Raw genomic sequence first — 27,722 nt, 5'->3', positions numbered from 1 at the left:
GTTTCATTGCTGCGCAGCGCTCTCCGTCGTCTGGCGATGACCTTCGTTACGAAGGACAGCGGTGTGCAGAGAGATCTGCCGCGGTGGTAAAAGTGGAGCCGTTCTGCTCTGGGAGAACGGAAGGGGCGGATGAGAAACCAACAGCATCCACACCACAACCGCGGAGAAGTAGTCCGTTCTAGCACAAGGAAGGAGCGCTTCAAAGCACCTCGGTACCTCCGTGTTCTCCGTTGCAACCCCTACCGCCACATAGGTCGTATACCCTCTAATACGACCCACAGGAGCGTTTCTTAAATTAGCGCCCCTACCGGCGGCAGGAGATATGCCACAGATACCTTTCGCCATCTGTGCATTGTGGGTTTTTACCTACTTCCTGACGTCCTTTTTACGACGCCTCACAGACAGGCTAATAAAGCTAAGTAGTCAGTAAATGGGGATAAAAACAATCTGAGAACAGGAGAATATGTAGTCGGTGCGTGTTTGTGTTGTTTCGCCGTCTAGTGTCGTAACTAAGATTGCTATTGGCAGCACGACCGCTAGAGGTCGCTTAACTTTAAAACGTGGCTGCAGGTCGTAAAAGCTGCTTGCACAAACGACCTATGGGGTCGTTTTTTTAGCGGAAGGCGATATGTTGCACGCACGCGCGCGCGCGCACGCGCGCACACGTGCACCCTGGACGCTGCGCTGTTTAAAAGCTGGTAGAAATATGTGGAAATAGGTTTGTGTTGGTCGTGTTTCCAGCGGGCTGCACGTTTCCAAATCTCTCGCACGGGTTCACGGCTCAGAAGAAGCACCAAGAGACATAACTCTCGCTTATACACCTGTAACTTTATCACTGTCACATGGCTGAGAGAGCGCACGCCATGTTCGAGCAATACATCTTCAGCTTCCTGGAGGACTTGAGAGAAGAAGAAGAAAAAAAAGAAGATTGAACTTCACCTTTAAAGCTACAGCCCTGAAAGACCATCATTTTTTTTGTTGCATTTAATGATGCTGGAGTGATGCTGGAGTATTACTGGGAACTGGTAACAGATGTTTGATCACTCCAAATCCTCATTTCCATTCTAAATGAAACCAAGGTGGCAATTATTTCCATGTAAATCTCAGGATTGTAGTTTTAACATTCATTTATTTTTGACCGGCTAAAAAAAAAAAAGAGCTTCTGTAATACACTGGGAACTTGTTCCACTTTTGGAATACATGTGAAAATCCATCACTAAGGATCCTGTCCGTGAAGGATTTGTGTAAATTGTTGGCATTCAAGTTTCTGCTATTTGCCGTCAAGGCCAAAGCTGTCAAAAGAAAACATCTGTTTCATGAACCACATTAAACAAAGCAATAAAAGGTGCAATTACGGTAATTATGTGCAAATCTAATTAATTCAGACTTGAGATGGGAAAAGACCTCTTCTATTTTTTGCATGGCACAAACAACCCACATAAAGCATTCCCTAAAACCCTGCGCGCTTTGACAGCCTTAAGTGGGAAGTGTGTAACATAATTCTTTCAAATTGCAACCAACTAAAACAGCAAACCGGCCCGGCTCTAACGGAGGGAACCAGTGGCGGCTGGTGCTAAAAATGTTTGGGGGGGGGGCGCAGTTTACCTTGGCGCAGCACACCTGAGAGCTGCTTTACTGTCCGCGCAGTCACAGAGTTATTAAGAAGGACGACGTAGCCTATAGATTTTATCAGGGCTCGTAGACGGTGGATGATTGACAGTCCGAGACGAGGCGTCGTGGTGGGTGTGAACATGATTGACAGCCACGAGAATTGTCCAATCACATTAGATCAAAAAACATGAAAACAATACCAAGTCGCTGCCAATAAAAGTGGGAGTGTCTGGGCAGCACAGAACTGCGCCCCCTGGAAAATCTGAAGGAACCAATCAGACAGCAGCCTCAGGTCACCTGCTCGCCACAAGTCTGAGGGCTTACATAAGGTGTGGTTTGGCCGGCGCCCTCACCAGGAAGTATATGTATTCAGACAGGAAGTATATGTATTCAGACAGAAAATCAACCAAACACCATTTGAACTAATATTTAATGGCTGCTGACAGGCGCTCACAGACTGAAAAACACTTTTTATTTCATAATTATTTGAATTATAAACAACTAAATCATACTTAACATGTTTAAGTAGATTTTATCTGTTGGTATTTGAAATGTATAAGGCGAGGCGGGGCGGGCGCGGGCGGGCGGGGGATAAGACGGAGGGGGAGGCCGAAAAAAACAAAAACAGAACATCTTTCTGTTCTGCTTCTATGAGACGGTGAGTAAGCGAGCAGGTGGTGTCACAGACATTCTCCGAGTATCACTTTAATTATTGATTTAAATGCAGTTGAGGGTGCAGACAACAAAGAGCCAAACAGGAGCAGCTTGGCAGAAGGGGGGGGAGCAGGAGGGGAGGGGAAGGCGGGGGTAGTCCATGAATTATACATTCACCCCACAATCAGAGGTGCCTGCCTTATTTATGAGCAAAACAGAAAGAAAAAAGAAAAACCCCGCACAGTTTTTTGCCAGAATTCAGTTTTGTTTGGGGTCGGAATGCGATAGCGGTTTTACTTAATACTTAATCGGGTTTCACCCAAGACCACCACGCCCCCACCGCGAGAGCTCTTGACTCTTACAGGTTGCCCCGCCCCCTGGCGTTGACATCGCTACGCCGCGACATAGAGTCAAAATTACAGCGGCCGTAACGCGAGCCCCTGCCATCACCCTCCTCCTGGCTCGGCTTACAGTTCCAGACTCAACAGGATGTGTCCGTCACGTGGGGGTCAGATCGGCGATCGTGACGTGGCCTGGGAAAGCCAAAACCTCCACCCTCTCGTTTAGGCCCGCTCGGCGCTCCCACAAGGCCCCCCCCCCCTCCCCGCCATCACGGCGATGACACGGGCTGCCACAGTATGAGACGCGGAGCTGAAAACGGGACCGTACAACAACAAACCCAGCCATTAATTTCAATTTCCTACACAGCAGATCTGAAGCTCCGATAATCGGCTCACATCTGAGGGGTTTTGTTTTTTTTCTGCTGATGCCTTCCACTGTGAAGAAGATTGTAGGGGGGGTGGGGTGGGGGACTCGGCCTTGCCAGCGTGTTCCCGCTGTGACCGCCGCCTAGCTCGAACCGTCTCAATCCGACCGTCGCCTGAAAGGAAATCGAGGGGGGGGGGATGTTTGAAGCGCGGGAGATTTTGTCACAATGTAGGTCAACATGTGTGAAGAACACGACGAGGCTTCGAGGGGAGGAGAGCTGCCCTAATCCCGGCTGCAGTCACATTCCACCACTATCTCCTCTTGTTTATTTGAGTCTGGAAAACACTTCAGAGCCACTAATCCCACGTAACACCCCCGCCCGTCCCACCCCCACCCCCTCCAACTCCCACTAACATGCTTCGTAATATACCGGTGGCCCCCTTCCTGACTGAATGAACAGTAACCACTTGTCCCATAGGGGAAGACGACGGGACGCAGTAACAATCTAACATTCACACCAGCCGGCACAAAATCATAACAGTCGCCGTTTTTGGATTTCCCCTTACCCCCCCCCTCTCTTTTCCCCCCCCTCCCCAATTATACCTGGCCAATCACCCCGCTTTCTGAGCGGTTCCGGCCGCTGCTCCACCACCTCTGCTCACCCGGGGAGGGCTGCAGATTGCCTCCTCCGATACATGTGGAGTCGCCAGCCGCTTCTTTTCACCTGACAGTGACGAGTTTCGCCGGGGGGGCGTAGCGCGTGGGAGGATTCCCCTGAACAGTTCCCCCCTCCCCCCTGAACAGGCGCCCCGACCGACCAGAGGAGGCGCTAGTGCAGAGACCAGGACACATACCCACATCCGGCTTCCCACCCGCAGACACGGCCAAGCCGGAGGTAACACGGGGATTCGAACCGGCGTTGCCCCTGTCAACGTTTTTGGATTTCGGTAGCACAAGAATAGCGGTCCAGTATGAGGCTCGTAGGTGGCAAAGAGGTTAGGATTTACACACGGTGCAGTTATGAGGCCTCAAAAAGACGGATCAATACCAAAATGGGTGTATGGTTTTCGGGGTTTTTTTTGGGGGGGGGGTTCAATGTAAACACATTAGCCTGTCTGCAGAAATCCTGCTGTGAATTGCTGTGCTTGAAACAGTAACCTCGAGCTGAAAGGCTAGCTGAGCTGGATATCCCTGAATGTTTGACACACATTCTGGATTATCCCCCCCGACAATGTCACAAACTATGTGCACGGATGGGATTTGACAGCTGGGCCCAGATGCTCCGTAAATAGTTGGACTGACTTGATAAAACCGTTATTTACGGCGAATATGAATCAGTTTCTAAGCGCTCGCACTTAAACCTCCTGGTGTCCAGCGAGACTGCGGGGAAAGATCAACCGGGTAGCCAAAGGACCGCGTCAACCGCAGCCAGATCCCCCCCCCCCCCCCCAACGACTCCGGTCGCTCGTTTCTGCAGGCAAGAACGGACGAGATGGGTCAAGGAGAGGATGAAAATATCGACAGAGGACTTCAGATATAAGCTGATGTCGACAAGGAATTCGGCCAACACGTCCCCAGATTGGGAGCAGATTGTCTCCGTGAGACCGGTCATTATTGCTTAAAGAGGATTTTGCAGAAGCTTTGATTGCCAGTAATCCTTCGAGGGAATTAAACCCCATCTGACGTGTGAAATCTGACTATCGGTGAAAGTGACTTCATCCTACCGAGTAAACGGTCAATACTCAAAGGGTGGGGTCGATAAAAAAAAACACCCCAAAGCCGCGTTTCCACCCAAGTGTTTTGATGCGAATTTCGAATTGACGAAGCTTCACCGAGGTGCCAAGTGTTGGACGCGATCCCCCAGAATCTGCGTGGAAGTTTGTTCCCACTCGCCGGAGGGAAGCGGGAACTTCTGATTCGATATAAAGCAACGCGAGAACCTGCGATGGGTATTTGCCGAATAGAGAAAATGAAACGCGAATAGAATTTAATCACCTGCTTCTTCACCCCCCCTCCCCCCCGCCCTTTTTCTCCCCCCAATTGTATCCAGCCAATTACCCCACTCTTCCGAGCCGTCCTGTCACTGCTCCACCCCCTCTGCCGACCGGAGGAGGGTTGCAGACGACCACGTGTCTCCTCCGATACGTGTGGAGTCGCCAGCCGCTTCTTTTTACCTGACAGTGAGGAGTTTCACCAGGGGGACATGGCATATGGAGGATCACGCTACCCCCCCCCCTCGAACAGGCCTCCCGACCGACCAGAGCAGGGGAGGGCTGTCGATCCGGGGAGGGCTATGGACTACCACGTGCCTCCTCCGATACATGTGGACTCGCCAGCCGCTTATTTTCACCTGACAGTGAGGAGTTTCGCCAGGGGGACATGGCACGTGGGAGGATCACGCTATTTCCCCCACTCCCCCCCCCCCGAACAGGCCTCCCGACCGACCAGAGCAAGGGAGGGCTGTGCCTCCTCCGATACATGTGGAGTCGCCAGCCGCTTATTTTCACCTGACAGTGAGGAGTTTCGCCAGGGGGACGTAGCGTGTGGGAGGATCACACTATCACCCCCCCCAACAGGCGCCCCGACCGACCAGAGGAGGCGCTAGTGCAGCGACCAGGACACATACCCACATCCGGCTTCCTACCCGCAGACATGGCCAATGCCGTAGGTAACGCGGAGACTCGAACCGGCGATCCCCATGTTGGTAGGCAACGGACTAGACCGCCACGCCACCCAGACGCCCCCATGTTTCTTCATCTTAACCGGTCCGTCGTTGTTGTGGGTATAAAGGACACAGTACACGTCCAGGGCTTCCCTCGTCTTAACAGATCTGATGCAAACGCGCCTTAATTCTCGCGGTCTATTTTGTGGCACTTAACAATTCGCTCGAAAGTTGGATGGATACATCACCACCGTGACAGTGACAAGAGCTGTTGTGTGGGGGGGGGGTAGAGGACTTGGCAGATATTTATTTTTTCGTCATAAATGATTTACACACGTATCCCCCGTCCGACAAAGGGGTAAATAAGCTGTGCAGACTCCGCCTGTAAGATATGAAGGGATGCCACTGGGGGGGGGGGGGTGGAGGAGGAGGAGGAGGTGAGTCGAAGCTGGTGGTTTGGTTCAATTGCTTTTCAGGCTCCTCTCCTCTGCCTGTGTCTTTGGTCTTGCTGTGGGGGGTTTTCTCTCCCTGCCACCCACCATGTGAATAATGAGCTCCACAGATAGCCGCCAATGAAGCCCCCCCACCCACCCACCCACCCCCGCCCCCCCTTCAGCCAATGAAACTTAACAGCCATGTCCAGATCAGGTCCTTCCTGCTGGGAGTGACCAGCCCTGCCTCACACTCCTCCGCCACCCACCCACCCACACACAGACACACACCCACACCCACACAAGTGTCTCGCTGATCTCCTGCATGTGAAGTAAAACTAACCCGAGCAATCCTTATCACATTAAAACTGTGTTCATACCGATGTGACAATCAAGGACGTTGTTAAATAGTAACGGGGGGGGGCGCGCGGGGGGGGGGCTCTCCTTCCGCTTGTGATTCACTGTTTACTTTAGCAGTTAAAGCGGAGCCCGAATCCAGACAGACGGTGCACACTTGTTCCCACACCGGGGTGCTTTGAGGCTGCTGCTGGTGCTGTTGGTGGTGGTGGTTGGTGGTGGTGGTTGTTGTCCTGTTTTGTGCGAGGGCCGAGCCGGGTGTCGAGAGGGACGTCTGGCCCCCGACGCGACCAAAAGGCGCTTTTGAAGTTGTTCCGAGCGCCCAGCAAACCCGTCCGTAAACCCTCCGACCGGCACCTACTTTATCAAATCTTTACACTGCCCCCCAAAATTTACAACCCGCCGCCGGGGAAAAGGCGACCGCACTTGCCCGGGGCCCCGCCAACCAGGAATGTGATATTTTCCCTAAGTACGTGCTTGTGTTTTTCTTTTTAATAAAGATGAATGTATATCCGGGGCTGCGCCAATGCTACCAATTTGGTTTTATTGGCCTGATTGACCCAGAAAAACACTACTGTTAGGGTTGTTGTTTTTTTTGCCTTGCGTGAGAAAACGTGGGGGGTTGGGTAGGTGGAGGGTTCAACGGCCGGCTTTTGAAAGACACTTTTGAATGCGAGACATAGCGGCATTCCAGCGATTGCTATTCAGGCGAACGGCTCCAAAGCTTCCTAAATGTAAAGGAGACTGGGACACGTGTAGTCCAAGAAGACTCGAGACACCCCTTGTTCGTATTCTGGTATGCGCGACTCGGGGCGGTGATTGGCGCCGAGCGAGGCCGGGGACTCAATAGAGGCACCTGGGATATGGACTGCGGCAAACATGCATGACTCATTCATTCATTCATTCATTCATTCATTCATTCATTCATTCATTCATTCATTCATTATCCAAACCGCTTATCCTTACTCGGGGTCGCGGGGATGCTGGAGCCTATCCCAGCAGTCACTGGGCAGCAGACGGGGGAGACACCCTGGACAGGCCGCCAGGCCGTCACAGGGCTAAATAGTGCGTGAGAGAATGTAGCTGAGAACTATGGCCTGCACACCCTCTCTTAAGGCCGTGTAGGCCATAACTCATAATACACGGCCTTTCATCAGGGAGTGTAGGCCACGATGAGAACCATGGCCTACATCGCCCGGTGAGAGGCCGTGTAGGCCATAGTTCTCATAATTCTCATTTTTCCATCATTTGTGGTCTAATCACTAATGGGGACACATTTTTGGAATTGGTCCAGCATCAATAATAATAATAATAATAATAATATTAATACATGCACTATGTGTGTGTGAAAGAGTTTGATTGTGCGCACGCACGACTCACCGTCGTCAAAATTGCGTGGCTTTAGCCAACGTTGCTTTTCCCGAAACTGTTCCGTTGGCATGCTCTCGATAAACAACGTGCAGGAATGTGTCGGGAAGGCCGAGGAAGGCGAGTCAGTTGGCCCACCACCGAAGGATGTTACGGCAAAGATTAGCGGAGCATGTCCATGTTCCTTCAGGCCTACGTTCCCTCAACCCTGTTTCACTGAACTTACCCAAACTTAACTCGGCCCGCCTTAATCCGCCCGAACCTCAAGCTCTACCGGACGCTAGCCTTAACCGATAGCTAACCTTATTGGATAGCTAACCCACAGGGCTGAAGGAACCTAGGGCTGACCCCGAGATTAGTGGTTTAATATTCTTCAGATTAATGATCGCCGCTCTCCTACTCACTCTTTTCCCAGTAACGTCTTTCTTTTCTTCTTTCTTTTTTTTCCACCGGAGGTCTTATATTAAAAAAATAAAATAAAACACAACATTCTTTCTGCTAATAGGAAATTCCCCGCTCTTTCTTCTTCGGAAATACTGGAATAATGGGCGTGTTCCTTGCGACTCTCCGCAGGCCAACTCAGTCAGGCATGATGCACCAGCCCTTTGTTCTTCTCTAGCCCTCAGAGTAGTTTGAGTAATGAAGTGCATTACTTATTTGCGGACCGGCGCAGAGCTGCCCCAAGTCAGTCCTAGCATTTGATTTGGAGGCTGAATCACACCCATGGGGGAAGCAACCACGTTAATATCAGCCACGTCCTGACCGTGGAAAGCTTCTTGGCCGCTCCTGCATGCTCTCTCATGCTCACACACACACACACACACACACACACAAAACTCTTATTTTATTTTTCTTTCTATTTTCTTTGCACCAGCAGAAAAGGGAGAACGCCCTGCAGTTTTTCAGCTTTCAGAGCACCGGTCCAAAGTCCTCAAGTGGGAAGCCTTAACAGTAGAGAGAGACAAAATGACAATAGCTCATAGAAATGCCTGCTGCCTGTCCTCCTGGTGTCTCCCTGCTGAATAATGGAGTCGGTCTGCTGGGTGGCTGGGCTTGCGGGGTCTGTGTTACGGCATGATAATGACTCCCCTGCTCTCCAAGCGCCAACTCGCTCCGTTCTGGGGCGAGGGCAAGCGGGTTAATTACCATGACAATAGGGACGCTGGGAGTCGGGCTGTCTCCGGACGCGGCGTATATGAGATGGCCGAGATGACTTTCCCCATCTCGAATGGAAACGGGAGGCTTTGATTTCCTTAAAACGCAGACAGATGGATGGATGGGGGGGGGGGGGGGTCACTGCATCTTTGTCTAAATAATTAAGCAAGCCTTCCGCACATTATCTTCACAGGCAGGCGGGCAGGGAGCTCTCTATGGTTCTTAAACAGAGCCCTGAGTGGACAGGCCTCCTGTCCTGCCGTGCTCCCCGGGAGCCCACGCCTTTGTCTCTCTGTTTGACTGTGTGCTGTTCATGAAGTGAAGAGGCTAATCACTGGCTGTAGAGCCATTCAGCTGGAACCACTGTACAGCATGGGCCCATTTGGTGTAATTGTTAGAGCCACTCACAATAGCTCAGTGTTTTGACACAGACACAGCCGCCCAACCCCCCCCACCCCCCACCCCCACCCCCCACCCCACCCCCCTCCGAGCCCACACTCCAAGTCAATGATGTGGACACGGACTGTGTGTCAACGTGCGGTTCGCAAACACTGTCATTTGGCCCCCAAATGAATCTTTGGCACTTCACGCCGACCTACATGTGGCCAAAGATCCCGAGCGGCTGAACCAAAAACAAGACTTATTTGCTTGGCCACAGGACAAGAATAAAACCTCACGGGGGACCTCTTGAAACTATATGGAACGCCAGAATAGCACAGTGCCGTAATATTAACGCATTATTACTTTTTAAGACGTTACATCAAATTAAGCCTTCAATAAATTCTAAACCCCGGCTTGGACACTCTCGAGAAGCGCAAAATGACACGCTTGTTGGAGGAGGGTGGACAAGATGTCCATTAAAGTACCTCAGACGTTTTCGGCGATGTTATTTGGTTGATTGTGAAAACAGTGCGCTGCGCTTGGACTTTAAGCCAGCAAAAAGCTTTTTCAGACATAAAACTCGGATGAATGACTGGGGGAAGGAGACGGTGCCAAGAGCCGATGTTGGCCATCGCAGTGGAAAGGAGAGAAACAAGTTTTACTGCATTATATTGAAAACAAAAGCGGCGTGCCTTCTGAAGGAGCAACAGCTTGACTCTATAACACCCCGGCAGAAACAGCACACTGACGACCCAAGGCAGGCAAAAAGACAGAGGAATAATATTAGGGGGCGTCCGGGTAACGTAGCGGCCTATTCCGGTGACCTACCGACACGGGGATCGCCGGTTCGAATCCCCGTGTTACCTCCGGCTTGGTCGGGCGTCCCCTACAGACACAATTGGCCGTGTCTGCGGGTGGGAGGCCGGATGTGGGTATGTGTCCTGGTCGCTGCACTAGCGCCTCCTCTGGTCGGTTGGGGCGCCTGTTCGAGGAGGGGTGGGGTAGTGTGATCCTCCCACACGCTACGTCCCCCTGGCGAAACTCCTCACTGTCAGGTGAAAAGAAGCGGCTGGCGACTCCACATGTATCGGAGGAGGCATGTGGTGGTCTGCAGCCCTCCCTGGATCGGCAGAGGGGGACGGAGCAGCGACCGGGGCGGCTGGGAAGAGTGGGGTAATTGGGCCAGGTACAATTTAGACGATTCTGGTGCGTTAAGCTAATACCATCGCTAACTGTTAGCTTTGTAACCGGTTATTTTCTTGCCCGGTGCGGGATTCGATACGAGGTGTACTGCACCACAAGGCGACACCGCTAACCGCTCGGCTAAAGGGTCAGACCCGTTAGCTAGGGGGCTAACGTGTCTTATTGGCAGTTTACAGCTTTATTTTCGGACGGATGATTAATCTGATTTGGTCAGCAACTCCGTTACGATTACGTATTTCCTCAGTTCACATCAGCTTTCTTTAAACCCGACTGGTTAACGGTCACAAAACGTTTCAATTTGATTTTCACGAACTTAAGCGGGGACCGACCGTTCGTGAAAAGTCTACCCGGCCGCGGTGACGCTCGTCCGGCCTCACGTCACAGGAAATTCCGCGGCCAAACCGGAAGTTAATAATACGTTTATGGAAACGAGCTCCAGGCCCTATGAGCGGCACTACAGTCACTCCGGTAATATAATAAGACTCTCCTGTATTTTTAGATTCTATTAATTGAATTTTATAATTGAAAATTAATAGACAGCAAAGGCCCAGCTAGCCATTAGCTCTAATCGGCTAAGAATTATATCTGTATTGATTGGACACAGTAGGGTACATTGTTGGGCGTAATTTCACCACCAACTGTAAATATTATGATAATTAAAAAAGTGGACTTTACAATTTGATTGATTTGATAATATAATAATACCGTGTGTGTGTGTGTGGGGGGGGGGGGCTGTGATGGCCTGGTGGTCTGTACAGGGTGTCTCCCTGCCTGCCGCCCAGTGACTGCTGGGGTAGGCTCCAGCATCCCCACCACCCTGACAGCAGAATAAGCGGTTTGGGTAATGGATGGACTTGACAATTGGGAAGAAAAGGGGGGTGGGGGTAATATTTTCTTTCAATAGAGGGGGAGGAAAATCATCTCAAACTTGCATTTAATGATACAGCAAACATCACCGCGTATATTTACTGTCCCCAAAGGGTCTAAAATGATCCTATACAATGCGGCTCAGCCATTAGCGGTCGTAATGAAAAGGATCTTGGGGGTATTCTCTGGAGGGGACCGGGACAAATTCAATGACAAGACAGAGAATAATACCTTGTAGATATGCACAAGGTAAGATAAGGGATACGCTCCTATATATCTAATAGGGAGGACGGCGCACAATGGCCCACCTGCATCCCCAACATTTTCAGCTAATCAAAATTTCCATGGAAATAATTTGAATTTCAAAGGGATGTAGAAATATTTAGATAACAAACAGAGGGAGCAATTTCATGAGGCCCCCGAATACGAGACGTTGATTGTGATTAATGTCTACAGCAAATGCAAGGCCGTGTTAAATCAGCATGAGGACTACGGCAACTCCAGAATTGACTGTATTCGCAATTAATCATCGTTGGTAATCCTCCGATTGGCCCAAATGTGGAGCATGAAAGAAACATGCACATAAACTATAAAGCACAGTCCACAGACATTTCAGTGTTCAGCCTTTGATAAAACTGTTTAAGAAATACATGTTTTAATATAAAGTCCTATGAAAAATGTCCTATCCATGATTACAAGTGTTTTAAAAAGGGGCATGCGGGTAGCATAGCGGTCTATTCCGTTGCCTACCAACATGGGGATTGCCGGTTCGAATCCCCATGTTACCTCCAGCTTGGTCGGGCGTCCCCGCAGACACAATTGGCCGTGTCTGCGGGTGGGAAGCCGGTTGTGAATGAGTATGTATCCTGGTCGCTGCATTAGCGCCTCCTCTGGTTGGTCGGGGTGCCCGTTTTTTTTGGGGGGGGATAGCATGGTCCTCCCACGCGCTACGTCCCCCTGGTGAAACTCCTCACTGTTAGGTGAAAAGAAGTGGCTGGCGACTCCACATGTATCGGAGGAGGCATGTGATAGTCTGCAGCCCTCCCCGGATCAGGAGGTGGAGCAGTGACCGGGACGGCTCGGAAGAGTGGGGTAATTGGCCACGTAGAATTGGGGAGAAAAAGGGGAAGAAAAAAAAAAGTTTAAACCCCCCCCCCCCCCCATGTATAAAAGTCTGTTGCAGGATTACATCCCATGTGTCATCACCTTGACAACTGCACTGCGTGTCATTCGGACAGGTTTTCTTAACGCTGAAGGAGGAGGGGGGAAAAAACCAGGAGGGAGCAAGAGCAAAGCTGTGCAACTTGCAAACATGTGCATGAGTATTTTTATTTATCTTGTTCTATTTTCAGTCCCCCACCCAGCAAGGCGGACGGCGCTCACATGGCATTTCATATTCTGTGTGTGTGTGTGTGTGTGTGTGTGTGTGTGTGTGTGTGTGTGTGTGAGAGCCTTCCGCAGCCACAGAGGAGCATCGTTTACATTTCGACCGTGGGCGAGGGGGGTTTGATGCCCGCTGCCACAGGGTGCCGTCTTCCCCGCTACAAACACACAAGCGTTCCCGCGGCTTGGTCCCACACGGCACGACGGCGAGGGCTGTGTCGACAGCTCCAGAAGAAGCTGAGAGGACGTGTCAGCGCCATCTTTTCAGAGGGGCTGTCAACACCGGCTTGGTAACAACCTTCACTGAGACAGGGGCACCAAACACAAACAAGCCCTGTGGGACGCGTTCCGTAATGAGAGCTACTGAAAACTCCAATTAACAACAGCGGAAATAATCTTCCATGGCTAGCATGAGTCAAAGGGCAAAAAAAAAAAAACCCAGAAAAAACAAATATACATATCTTGTTCTGTGATATCTTATTTTGCAAGCGCAGAGGAGTATCCGTGAAGGCAGCATCAGTTAAGGCTGGGTAATAATTCAGTATTACTGTTAGCCGGCAGCAAAACGGGAGGGCCACACAGTAGTTCGACGCAACGTAACATTTCTTTACTTCCCAACGCACACCCCCGTAAAGCTGTCAACTGTCATAAAACACCAAAACGCGGTACTCGCGTACACACCGAGAATCTAATACCCAACACTCTGCAAACTAAGACCCGAGATATTTGAGGGTATATTATTCCAACACTAGTTTTACTTTGGTGTTACGCTTTACATTGCCAAACAATTCAATGTGATGAACCTCACATTCTTAAGCATGGCATTTTTGCATATATATTTGAGCAGATGCCGTGATATATATCAATATATCTTGTGTAAAGCTCCATATGATTGTCATGATAATATTTTCCATATCAGCCAGCAGTATAATAAGTCTTGGAGGAACTTGTTGGTCTGTCTGAAGGCTTGGTCCCCCAGCGCTGTGTAGAGGAAGCGTCTTTAGGTGCTCGGAGACTTGGTAAAACAAGTCCTGTCAGCACAAGTTGACTTGGAAATGCTTCAGTTTCATTATTCTTTGATAGGTCTTGTTTTTTTTAGCATGCATTTTGCTCTTGGGAAAAGAAAAAAAAAACAATAGGGACACATTACCTTTGAGCACTGCTTGTGATTCTGGCACCAAACCAAGGATCCATTATTCTAAAACAAAAGAAAAGAGGCACCGTGAGTCATTCATTATACAGGGTTGTGTTGAAAATGCACAGCGCAATCGTCACATCATCCAACTAAAATATTGCGAAATCTGGATGTCTTCCATCACCGTGCATCTAATTACCTGCCCCCCCTTTCCTTCTGAATAGAAGATCCCAGCTAAGATAAAATAAATACCAGTCATAATACACACCACATACCGACACACATATTTTGCAGAGTGACTTTGAGTCGGTTTAGTATGCTGAGCATGTGTAACATAATCAGGGAAGTGGGGCCGCAGCGACAGGGTGAGGGCAGACCTCTGGTCAGTTTCATCAGAGTGCGGTGACCTCAGCTCTTATAAGGCCCTGTTTGATCTCTCAACAGACATCCTCGAGGTCACCGAGCCAGGAACTGATGTCAGCACTCCTATGTAGGCTGCAGATACCACCAATTTCCTCTAATTGCTGTGGAAGTGCCACCTTCTGGGCTCCAGAAAGCCAAACATTTGGTGTCAATTGAAGCCGAGTGTTTATAATACCTCTATGAGTAAACACGGGGGTAAATGGCTCACACAAGTGGCCATTTCCTGGATTCTAATAGAGCAAGTGACTGTAATGTCAAGCCTCTGAAAAAATAATTTGACATAAATATGACGTTTAAGAAGAATTAAAGAAGTCAAAAGATTTGTCTGATTGACTTAAAAGAGGAATAGGCGCTAGACTGCTTTCTCAGTAATGATAGGAAGCCCAGGTGCTGGTTTCATGTTGACTTGTGGTCTAGGTCTTTGAAAAAATATGAAATTCATAATGTAAGGGGGAAGTGGAAGTGAGAGACCATTGAAACGAAATTGAAAATGTCATTATCGAATAAGTGCTAGTAGGCATGGTCATCTTTGCAGGTATTAGACCTGAATTTGTTCTTAGAGGGTTCTCTGCGCTTGTATAATAAGGCAATAAGGTCGGTGGGATGGAGCCAAACTTTAGGGGTCTGCAAGCAAAAGTCTGCTTAAGTTCAATGTCAAGTTCAAAGCCTTTCCCAACAATGTAATCCAGAGGAAATTTCCCATGAGACCTCAGGAGAAAACTTATCATTAGAGAGTTTAATTTGCCATCCAGTACCAGCAAGTGCTGTGCTTTTGGTGTCAAGGATAACGGTCAGGCAGCTTCAAAAGAATTTATGATTGTATGGTCATGTCTGGAACGGAGCATTTCTTACACCAAAGGTACAGATAATGATGCCAAATGCAAGAAGTCTGGGAGCTAAAGAAATGAAAGACGATAAAAGGTTGTTCTATTCAGTTGCCATGTGAAAAAGAGTAATTGGCTGCAACCTTAATGAGCCTTGCAAGCGTCAGAAGGCCATATGCCCTTATGCAGGCATACAAAGAAGACATCACCTCTGTTTGGCTGAATATTGTACAAAACATAAATTGTACTCTTCACAAATTTTACTCCATCACATGATTAAACTCATCCTTACATTAACAATACACATAAACACACACACAAACATTATATATATATATATAAAGAGAGAGAGAGAGCTGATGATTACTTATAGCATGAAACAGACTTGTACTGTCTCATAGAGAATTTACTTGACTAACTGGATTATTTTGCTCCTAATTGTTGAACACCTTCCCTGCCATTGACTGTTTCTTTTAACAAGGTTAAATATATATATACTATATATATATACTATATATATAAAATGCAGTTGGTGACACCTTGTAAATAAAACCCTGACATTCGCACAGGCAGGCAGTCCCTTAGGATAATTTATACCGATTGTCACTACTCTAGTCACTATGTCCTAAATCACCAGGCCTGTTTTTTGACACCTTTCTGCACCCATCCATCAGTGGCGACAGGGCCGGATCCACGGAAGAGCTAATTTTGATGCGTGACAGCGTCCCTGGTGCAGAGAAGCTCAACGGGATGTTGCCCCAGCTGTCCGGGCCTGACCCCACCATGTCAAGAACCAATGGGGAATAATTATAGGTCAGGACTTCATCCCTTTGACTCACCAGGACATTCCTCAGCAGTCTGAACATTATGCAGTCCTGATGACTGTCAAGGACTCCATGTGGAAGAATGCTTTCCAGATATCCTTTAATGTGACTTAGGTTGCATTTGAAAAGAAAAGCCAAGGTAGGAGGCAGTGCTCACTGTTTGTGTTTTGCACCCACAGCTTATTTTAAGTGTCACCGGTGGAGCCACGTAAAGAGAGGACCCATCCCAGAGACATGTTATGGCCGGTGTCAGCTGAGAAGTCAGAGCAGGTGGCCAGGGGCCATGTTGTATTGTCTAGACATTTGCGAGGAACACGGGCAAACCCTACGTTTACCTTTGAGGGCAGCATTCCTCCTTTTGAAAACGGAAAATCTTTTGTCCTTTGCTGGCCTCTTTCATTTGAAGGAAGGCAATCTCCAGTTACTCAGGCAATCTTTCTTCACTGTGCCAGTGTGTGTCCAGCAATTACTGTGTTTTCGTTAGGGCTGAAAAACATATTGTTTCAGAATCATCATCGCAACGTACACATGTGCAATAGCCACATTGCTAATGTATGCAATGTGAGGCAAATTGGTCCCATCGGTCATGTTAGGCTAAAACTCTTACAGCTTGATAGAAAACTAAATCTGGCAAGGACCACTTTTTTATGACTACTCTTGAGGAAAAATGTTCTAGCACATCCGACTAATAATATAATTTAGTCAGATTTATTGGTTTGGACACCGGCCTTATTTCCCCCTCTCCACGTGAAGCTTTAAAGTGGCAGTAGACAACTTTTTTGCATGAACTTAAAACTGTGAAGTAAATGTTGATTGCACACTGTAATGGCTATAGAATAATGACACCATCAGAGTTTAAACTGGTTCCATATAAGCCTCGCTTTCACTACGTAATCCTCTCTGCCACCGGCTATGATCTCGCAGGAAAATGAAGGCTCGATTTATGACGCAAAAGGAAGTGCATCAACCATTGCGCCACCAAAATATGAAGAAGATAGCCCTTTTGTTTTCCCCGGTATCTATCGGTCGATATCCCCAGTAGTTGAAATGGCAGACGGTGGAACAACCGAAGTGACAGAGGCAGCTCTGCCCGGTAAGAGAAAAAGAACCATGTTGACGGAGGAGGCAAAGAGGGTGAAACGAGTGAACCTCGGACGGGCATTCACTCGATGAACTCTGGCTAGGGGGGGAAGATCTCGACGGGGCAACAGAGTTCGATACAACACCCAAGACTTTAGAGGGTTCCAAATTGACATTCAGTTAGCATTCTTTCTACTAGACCAGGAAGTAACACACCCTGCCTGCTTATTAATACACCCGGATGTTTTACTCTGCCATTATCCTAGCACTGAGATCAGGGTTTCTAGTTCAAACTGGGATTCTTATGCGTGTTTCTTGCTTTGGACAGTAGCCAGGCTGCTAATACACGGGAAGCGAACTGATTGTCTTTGCCAGTGCTTCTCAACCCACTCCTCAAGGACCCCCTATCCTGCAGATTTTTCATTGTAACCCTGCATAGGTAGCGCTGCTTGTACTAACTCGACCAATCATCTCGCAGCACTTAATTATGCAAGGTGTGCAACATCTGACAAAATTCATTGCTGATTGGTTGAATAACTACAAACAGGTACCTATTCAGGGTTGCAAAGAAAATATGCAGGATAGGGGGTCCTTGAGGAACACTGGGCCTTTGCGAAACAATAACATCCCTTGGAAACGCCGGGGTGGGGGTGGGGTTTGAAAAGTTGTCTACACGTGCTTTAATTTAAAAATAAAACGTTTCAAAATAACCAAGCCTCGAGGGCACATAGCCACGACTGAAATAAATAAATTGGGGGTGGGGGGGGGGGGGGACACGGAAAAAGAAAACTGCTCTCCGATGTTTTTTTTTCTCCCCTTCGCTTACAGCGCAAATCTCGCGCAAGTGCCACGCTTAAAGCCTCACGCTGGAAATGAATGGCCCGGCTTTAGAACGTGGCGCTTTTACGACCCCCGAACGTCATAACAAGACCTCGTGGACACACCTTGTTTTTTGCCCTCGCGGGTCGTCACATAAACGAGCCGTTAGAGGACTTGTAGCTTTCAGAGTGCATTAGCGCGCAGAGCCCCCCCCCCCCACCCCCCCACCCCAAAATATTTTAAAGTGTCTAAGACTAATATTTATGGCTGGGTGTTCCCCTCTGTCTATTGTACCGGGGGGTGACAAGCTCCCCAGAAGCGGAGCGAAACGTCAGCGAAAATACGTCCGAATGTGGAACTTCTATGACGACCGTCAATCTCGGGGCGTCGTAAATCCGACAGCCCGGCGGACCCGCCCGTGACTCCTCCGGCTCGGTGCGGGGCCCCCCGCGCTCCGTCTCCGCTTCAAGCTCATTCACCGCCGGTGACAATTACGAAGCGGAGCTCTCGCTCGCTCCGATGCAGGGGTGGGGGTGGGGGGTGGGTGGAGGAGGGGGAGACAGATGTGCGTGGGAGTCGGCTGCGGCGGCTGGGAGCGCTAAACTTTCTCTCGGGTTCGCTCCAGAATCCTGACGGTGTAAAAAAAAAAAAAGTAAAGTGAGCGGGGGTGGGTGGTGGTGGTGGGGGTGGTGGGGGTGGGGTGGGGGGAGAGAAAAAAACCCGATATGAAAAACACATCTTCAGATTACAGCTGTTAAACACGTCAGGAGTACAAATTGGCCCTCGCGCCATAATCCAAAATAAGTCACGGTGCGTGTCGATTACCTCGCGCTAATGAAAAGTATCAGACGAGAGAGATCGAGTCGTTACTTTTGACACATTGTTGAAAAGTCGCGCTTCCATGGATGCGGGACGCGGTTGCGCGTCTCGCTTTCCTTATCGGGTGTCGGATGACCCCCCTGAAGGATGGATGCTTTCCGACGTGGATTAAAGAGGTCTGCCGTCTCGGTCGTCTCGAGAGCAGCGCGGAGCTTTTGCCTGCTGGCTCGTCACCGTAATGAGACCCGGCGGCACTCGGGGGGGGGGGGGGGACGCGGATCCACCTGCAGGTCGTGCTGACTGAGCGTGCTCCAACACGCGGCGGCAACGGTACATTAGGGCTTAGCATATCCTGCGCTCGCGGCGCCCCCCCCCTCCCCCCGTCCCAGCATTTAGCAGGAAGGTGACCTCAAGCGCAGCAGCATCAGCAGGTCAGCGTGTACCCTCTCTACGAGTCCGCGAGGTGTGATGCTGGCATTTGGTGCAGGTGGCAGGGCCGGGGGTGGGGTGGGGGGCAGGGGGGCAAGAAGGGGAGGAGGGGGGCATATGTTTTCACAGCTGACCAGACAGACACCCCCCCCCCCCATTCCCACACGAAAGGCCTGTTGGAGAGACTCGGTGCACAAGACAGTCCTCGCGAAGTATCAACAATTGCCTTCTATTCTTAGACTCACAAGCTTGCAGCAGCAACCCCCCCCTCCTCCTCCTCCTCCTCCCCCTTCTCCTCCCCATTATAACTAACCCCTTAAAAAAAAACGTCCCCTCTCTTTAAACAAATGTTTTCTTTCCATTTTGTCCTCGGTGAAATACACCTGGGGTCAGCCTCGGCCACCGAGGGCTCTGCGGTCAATTATCAACGCTGTTAGCTCTTCATTAGTGGCGGGACTTCATCACTCCCCCCCCCCTCTCTCTCTCTCGACTGATGGCGACGGGGCTGACTTCAAGCCCCGGCTCTGCAAACCAAGGCAGCGAGATACGCCTGGAATTTCCTTGAAACATATCCCAAAAGAACAACACCGAGACTGCTTGCCAAGTTGTTCTTTGAGGAGGAAAAAAAAAAGAAAAGAAAGAAGGGGAGGGGGAGGGGGGGGGTTAATCGATGCTACTCAACACAGGCTGAGTGGGCAGCTGAGGAGAGAGGAGGGGAACACAACCCATCCGCGACTCGCTCGGTTCATGATAGCGAATTGCAATTTTGCGCCGTTTCATAATCTAACCTGGCAATTAGTGTGGGGGGGGGGGGTGTCGCTAATGAACCTAGCGGTCATAGAGATTTAAAAGCCTTGCAAATGCAAATGAAGGGAGTTAAAAACAAAAACAAAAAAACAAAAGCAGCAGATAAATAGCGGATGAAAAAAAAAAAAAGAAGGGGAGCAGAGGGTAGGAGGATCAGCAGCCAGTCCTTTCTCTCAAGTCCTGGGAGAGAACAGTGTGTCCAGTGGAGGGTGAAAAACAACTTCTGACACCACATACCAAATCACCCCCGGAGGACAGGGCTGATTCCTGACCACGCCATCTCACATGCACAACACGCATCGCAACATGCACCGCGGGACTGCCGCGCACATGCGTTTGAACGGCACTTGTGTGACCAAAAAAATAAAAAAATAAAATAAAAATAAGTGACCAACAAACCCCCCCCCCCCTAATGAATCGCAGAGAAGCGCCTCGGTAAGTGCAACACATGTGCAGCCAAAATGGGGTGAAGTCATTCACACTAATTACAGTCTTCAATATTTAATGAGTCAATCCAAATGAGGGGAAACTGACCTTACACTTTATGCCTTTTAAATGCATTAATTAGCTCTGTGTCTAGGCGTTAATTACATATTCATCACCAGGACTGAATGCAGTATAAGACCGGTGGTAACTTTGGCAGTAAACTCCCGCAGACCTTTAGTGTCTGCGAGGACAAATGCTGCAAGCATGCACACTGGGTGGTTTTCTCAGTGGGAAAAGTCATTCCCACTGGGATCATTTTTCCCTATCAGTGATAGTATCACAGAGGAGGAGGATGGGGGGGGGGGCAAAACTGTCTCAGAAAGTATTTCTGCACCATCGTCGGCACGATTTGTCTCTGCATACTAAGGACTCGAGGAAAATAATAATTAAAAAAATAAATAAACGACTATCAACTGATGAAGCAACACAATGCCGGGGTTGGAGAATCTGTTGTATACTGACTCTCTCTCTCTCTCTCTCTCTCTCTGTCTCTCTCTCTCTCTCTCTCTCTCTCTCTCTCTCTCTCTTCTTTAATAAAAAAAAAAACCATTCAGAAGTTAGGAGGGAAGGCGACCGCACGGGTCCTCCTTACCTGGGAGTGCTTGAAGAACGCGGAGATGCGAGTGATGTGCAGGCTGAGGCATCTGGAGGCGCATCTCGCTCGGTAAACACTGGCCGTGAAGAAGGAGTCGTCCTGCTTCCTCGCGCACACGCTCCCCGGGGTCGTTATCACAGTAATCCACAGACACAGGGTCACACACACGTCCACGCTCCTGGAAAACATGCTCCGACGGTGTGTGTGGTGGTGGTGTGTGTGTGTGTGTATATGTATATAGTGTATGTGTGTGTGTTGTGGGTGTGTGTGTGTGTATATGTATGTATGTGTGTGTGTTAATATCCTTCCTCAGATCGGACTACGCTAGCGCGGACTCCGCTTGAGAAACTAAAGAAACTTCAATTATACGCCGGGGAGGGGCCAGGGGGGCTCATCCGCGCCGCGATTGGCGGAGCCCGCGGTGATTGACAGCTACGGTGGGCGTCTAGCAGGTAGACTGCAGCATGGACCGTCTGGCGCAATAGTCGCAAGGTACGGGGCGTTTATTACCAAAAGAGAAGGGCGAAAAGTGAACACGCCGAAAAGGACACCGCTTTTCATTTCGCGCATGTGCAGACGGGGTGCACATTAGTGACATTGTGTCGAGCGTCATATAGAGATAGGTGTTTTATTGATAGTAGACGACGACAAACGCGAGGGACGAGGAAAGATGAATAATCCCCTTTTCGGAACCAGGGATCATTAAAGTAATAGCGGTGTAATTAAAGCGTGGCCGGTGTTTCCAGAACCCCACTCTGGGCACATAGTCCGGGTATTTGTTGTGTGGAAGAAAATCCGGCAGCATGAAAAGAAAAAAAAAACCCAGCATCGCCGAAACATCATTTGCGCTGTAAAATGAACGTGGGTTTGATCGCAGCCAGTGGGCGGAAGACTAGACAGAACTGGCCTCCGGCTCGATAAGACGGTGACACAACAGGGGAGGCGAGCCGTCGCCTCACACGCCGAACAGAACCGCGGCAGCGTTAGACCTGCTGCCACCTACTGATGGCACGACTCATCAGGAACGCAGGGCGGACGGGTCGTCCGTATCGCGCCCCTCACATGTGGCTTCCGTCAGGCTCGCCAGCGTCCCAGGGAAGCCCTCTCCCCTGGCTGAGGCCGTACGGCTTAACGGTAGCCTGGGAAGAAGAAGAAGAAGAAGAAGAAGAAGAAGAAGAAGAAGAAGAAGAAGAAGAAGAAGAATAAAATTCTACACCAATTAAAAACCCGTCCTAAACCAAATTCCTCAAGGTGGACGCCCAACTTTTGGCACCATGTCAGTGCCCGAGGCGTGGAGAAAATATGACATGTAGGAAAAGGTTGAATTCCCCTGCCATTTATTGGAGAGAGAGAGAGGGAGGGAAAAGAGGCATTTAATTAGAAAGTTCCCTTAAATGCTTAACAAGACGCTCGCGCTCAGCTTCCCTTGTGGAGTACTTCCCCGGACGCCATTACGACAGCAGCATAATGGACTTTAATAGGTGTTGCTCTTAACTATACGCACAATAGGACAGAAACAGAGACTTCCACAACATCATTAGATTTGGATTAAGGGGGTGGCTCACCCCCCCCTAAAACAATCAAAAATACACGTTTTCCTCTTACCTGTAGTGCCATTTCTCCGTCTAGATAGGTCGTTCGTACAAGCAGCTTATTACGACCTATAGTTACGTTTTAAAGTTAAGCGACCTCTAGCGGTCGTACTGCCGATAGCAACCGTAGTTACTATACTAGACGGCGAGACGGCACAAAAACGCACTGACCGCATATTCAGTGGCTCTCAGATTGTTTTTATCACTATTTGCTGACTACTTACCTTTATTGGTGTAACCGGTTATTTTCTTGCCCGGTGCGGGATTCGATACGAGGTGTACTGCACCACAAGGCGACATCACTAACCGCTCGGCTAAAGGGTCAGACCCGTTAGCTAGGGGCTAACGTGTCTTATTAGTAGTTTACATTAGCCTGTCTGAGGCGTTGTAAAAAGGATGTCAACAAGTAGGCAAAAGCCCACAACGCACAGAGGCGAAAAGTATCTGTGGCATATCTCCTGCCGCCGGTAGGGGCGCTAATTTAGGAAACGCTCCCGTGGGTCGTATTAGAGGGTATGGGTATGGGTTGGAGGAGCTGTAGAGTTTTGGTGATATCGGCCAAATGTACGTCTTGCTTTCTCTACAATGGAGTTGGACGGTAACTCGGCTTGTTTTGCTCAAAGCGCCAAAAAAATACATTTGAAAAACTCGGAACAGCAATGTCTCCAGATTTATGCCCCTGTTACTCGTGACAATCCGCAGACCTTGTTGCTAGCAGCTTCATGTAAGGTGTAATTCGGTCTGAGAAAATAGTTCCTACATGAAACTGCTAGCAACGAGGTCTGTGGATTATCTCGAGTCACCGGGTCATGACTTCTGGAGAGAGACGTGTATTTTTTTTGGCGCTTTGAGCAACACAAGCCCGAGTGCCGTCCAACTCCATTGTGTAAACCCTTTAGCCGAGCGGTCAGTGATGTCGCCTTGTGGTGCAGTGCACCTTGTATCGAATCCCGCACCGGGCGAAAACATAACCGGTGGCAGCGGTGGGATCCGGAAGTGTGCCGAAACTCGGAAGTCTCTTCGGAGCGCGGGAATAACAAAGCTTCCGGGAGAGGGTGACGACTGTAAACTACTAATAAGACATGTTAGCTCCTAGCTAACGGGTCTGACCCTTTAGCCGAGCGGTTAGTGATGTCGCCTTGTGGTGCAGTACACCCCGTATCGAATCCCGCACCGGTCAAGAAAATAACCGGTGGCAGCGGTGGGATCCGGAAGTGTGCAGATCCTCGGAAGTCTCTTCGGAGCGCGGGAATAACAAAGCGCGAGGGCGCGCTTCCGCGAGAGGGTGACGACTGTAAACTACTAATAAGACACGTTAGCCCCTAGCTAACGGGTCTGACCCTTTAGCCGAGCGGTTAGTGACGTCGCCTTGTGGTGCAGTACACCCCGTGTCGAATCCCGCACCGAGCAAGAAAATAACCGGTTACAACTCTATTCGAGAGAAGGCAGACGTCTCTACGCGGCAACTCACAACAAAACGATGTAGCTAGAGAAACGGCACCACGGTTAAGAGGAAAAACACGTATTTTGGGGGTGAACTGGCCCTTTGAATAGCCTGGCCTTGCTTGACTTTTGAGTTGTCGATGCGCTGTGCAAAACAGTTCAGCCCCCCCCCCCCCATCTCCCTCATGAAATGCTAATGCTAATGCTATGCCCTATGGTAGCAGTCCGCGTTTGTGTCGTCGTGTGGAGTGCGGGGGGAGGTGTGTGGAAGGTTTCTGGCTGGGAGAGCTGGCGTTGGATCGGCTGGGGCAGCCTGGTCTGCTGTACCCGATGGGCCCAGGGACCACGGCCCTGCCTGGAGCTGCGCCCGAAGAGGGTGGTCTGACGGGACGCGGAAGGCTAAGCTAACTGCTAGCCCACGCAGACCGGCACTTCCGACAGTCCTCCTGGCCCGCGCTCGTTCTCTGGACGGTGGAGTTTTTGGACTGTGTTGTACTGGGTGGACTGTGTTGTACTGAGTGGACAGTGTTGTACTGGGTGGAGTGTGTTGTACTGGGTGGACAGTGTTGTACTGGGTAGACTGCGTTGTACTGGGTGGACTGCGTTGTACTGGGTGGACTGTGTTGTACTGGGTGGACTGTGTTGTACTGGGTAGACTGCGTTGTACTGGGTGGACTGTGTTGTACTGGGTGGACTGTGTTGTACTGAGTGGACTGTGTTGTACTGAGTAGACAGTGTTGTACTGGGTGGACTGTGTTGTACTGGGTGGACTGTGTTGTACTGAGTGGACTGTGTTGTACTGAGTAGACAGTGTTGTACTGGGTGGACTGTGTTGTACTGGGTGGACTGTGTTGTACTGGGTAGACTGCGTTGTACTGGGTAGACAGTGTTGTACTGGGTAGACAGTGTTGTACTTGGTGGACTGTTGTACTGGGTGGACTGTGTTGTACTGGGCGGACTGTGTTGCACTGGGTAGACTGTGTTGTACTGGGTGGACTGTGTTGTTGGCTGTTTTTTCTCCTTTGTTCTCTCTGTTTTTGTATGTTTTTGGTGGTATTGTTATTGGATATGTGTTTTTGGCTTGTGTTGCACTGCCGTGGGTTGGGCGACACGGAATTTCGCTTCTTTTGTGTACGTAGTACACAAAATGATAGTGGTAGAAATGATAAACAAATTGTTCCTGGTTCCTAGTACATCCTGGGACGCGGGCATTGCCTGTACTAATGTTTAAGGATCGCCTCCATGGAAATGTACATTTCCATCAGACACCGATGCCCAGTAACAACGAGGAATATGTAATACTTAGGAACAGTTGAGCGTCACAATGAGAGAAAGGCCAGCTAAGGTCAGGCTTAACCGTCCAAATGACTCCCATTGAGATAGACAGTACAGTAGTAGCAAGGCAGATGGGTGTTCATTTCCCTGGTGGTCTCAGACACACAACGTATTCGGTGAGAAATCCCTCGCTACTCTTTAAATGTTTTAAACGCGGATGTCTGTGTACCTAAAAAAACTGCGTAATAGCTTAATTTGTTGGCTTATTACAGCCATGTGTAGTGGTGGTGGTAGTGTGGGGGAGGAGGACAAGGGGGAGGTGGGGTGGGGTGGAGGGGTTTATGGTGTGTGGTGAAGGAAACACACTGCCTGTGTGCGGTCTTAATGTCTCCTGCAGCCTGTGGGACAAGCATCTCTTCGACGCCATGCTTTCATGGACTGGGAATGGCCTCTGCCAATGGTGAACTCAGGCTATAAAGCAAGCTCTGTGAGCTGGCGTTTGCCTGGGCTGGGGAGGGATTCGATATAGGCTGCAGCCTGCGTCCCTGGTTTAATTCCCACCGATAATTTAGCAATAGGTTTCCATAAGTGACTTCTGTTGACCTGCATAAATGGAAATGCACGCTGATTAAATTGGCTCGCAATTCACGAGTATCCACTCCAGCCTGCTCTGTTGGTAGCATACAGCAGCAGCCAGTGCTAGACACGAGGAAATGTGCTGCATTTTTACATTCCCATATATGTTGAGTTTACTACCGTGTGCTTTTGGTCCAAATGCCATCGGCAAGTTTTACAGTGGAGAACTTAACAGTGAACTATACCCCGGCACCCCGAGACGTCCCTTTAAAAATTTCTTTATTCCCATTTACCTCTCTGTGCCCAGACTCCAAAAGCCATAACACACCAACAAAAAACTCCCAACAATCCTCTGACCTCATTCTGACCCCAGCCACAAGCAGACCTCTTAATATAAATAGCATGCATGTTAAGCAATAAAGACTGGTCTGCGGTTAATTGCCTCTGTGAAGTATTGGACGTGGGTGTTTTGTGCTCGTATGAGGGTTGGTGCCTGGATAAGACCTGAGTTTGTCTCTTTCTAGGGTACGCCCCCCGTGGATGACTTGACATGCTGCTATGGCAGGGGACCCGCTGCGGCCCCCGGGTTGCAAATATGTGGGCTTGTGTCACCCGATCCAACAGAAGGCGTCTGAAAAGATAACACACCAGCATCAGTTTTTTTGTGGCCTGCATGCAGAGGAGAGGGCGAGAGACAAAGAGGATCCCGGCAGTCAAACACTTTGGTATCTTTGATCTTCAAAACCTGCAGGTGAACTCATTGATCGCACCCGCGGTGTGAGGCCACACGCCTCACCGTGAGAGAAACAGCTTTTGTCATGAGCTCAACCAAAACACGAGAAGAAGAATATTTCAAACCATGGCCAAGAATCGAATCGCAACAATTCACAGGTTGGTTTTCTGTGATCACCGTGATGCTCGAGCAATTTTTATGTCCATTTGTGCATGTGAGTCTGAAACACTAAGTAATGTGTATTTATGAATCAAACCCAGATAGCATCCGGATGTGGGCCACTTCAGGCAATGATGTGGCACTGATGGCCTCCTTCTGGCCCTGACAAAATGGATGTGAGCCTGAAGTGGCCCACATGTATAATAGCAAAATATGGCCCAAATATGCCAAATCAAATGTGGGCCTTTTTCAGTGGCGCCCCCGAGGGGTGGCCAGGGGTGGCCACGGCCACCCTAATACTATCCTTGCCCCCCCCCCCCCACTGGCTCCCCCAGCCACGAGTCGCATATGCAGAATATGCTTCTGATTGTGCATAATATGCTTCTATCTGATATTTTACATTAGGTGCTGTTCATGGTGTGCCACCCCAAGATTTTCAGTGGGCCCATTTGGCCACCCCTATGAAAAATTAATGGGGGCGCCACTGGCCTTTTTTGGCAAAGATGCGGTGCTCTCAGCAACATGTAATCTGGATGTGATCCTGAAGTGGCCCGTGTGGTAAATGGTGAATATGGCCCAAATATCACAAAACAAATATGGGCCACCTTTGGCAAATATGTGGCACATGCGGCATTGCTATGGCTTGGTTCTGGCCCAGATCTGGCAAACAGGAACGGACCGCCCAAGTGCCATCATTCCACATGGTATGTGAGCCGGATAGTAGTGTCGAGTGTGGGATGGGTCCGGGCCACAGCAATTTTGCTATCTGGGAACAGAATCCTGTTGAATCACAGAAGGCATTTGTCCGGAGGGATTTGGTGACTTCAGAGAAAGAAAATACTTCTTGTTCGTCAGTGAGAGGTGTGTTGTTCCAAATTTTTTGAACCAGAAAGGTTTTAACCACAACAGTGCGAGAACCAACA

General features: G+C 49.6%; 1 protein-coding gene across 1 annotated transcript in view; it reads right to left on the bottom strand.

Moving 5' to 3' along the window:
- The window catches only part of LOC130121001 (anosmin-1), an 87,032-nt gene extending 65,685 nt beyond the window's left edge, over window positions 1-21,347 (bottom strand). Inside the window, 2 exon segments of the mRNA XM_056289832.1 lie at window positions 13,931-13,978; window positions 21,019-21,347. Of these exon segments, the coding sequence (XP_056145807.1) occupies window positions 13,931-13,978; window positions 21,019-21,210 (240 nt within the window). The 5' untranslated portion in view covers window positions 21,211-21,347.
- Between the last annotated feature and the right edge of the window lie 6,375 nt (window positions 21,348-27,722).

This window comes from Lampris incognitus, chromosome 11, assembly GCF_029633865.1.
Source record: "Lampris incognitus isolate fLamInc1 chromosome 11, fLamInc1.hap2, whole genome shotgun sequence".
Lineage (NCBI taxonomy): Eukaryota > Metazoa > Chordata > Actinopteri > Lampriformes > Lampridae > Lampris > Lampris incognitus.
This window is presented reverse-complemented; position numbering and strand designations above follow the sequence as displayed.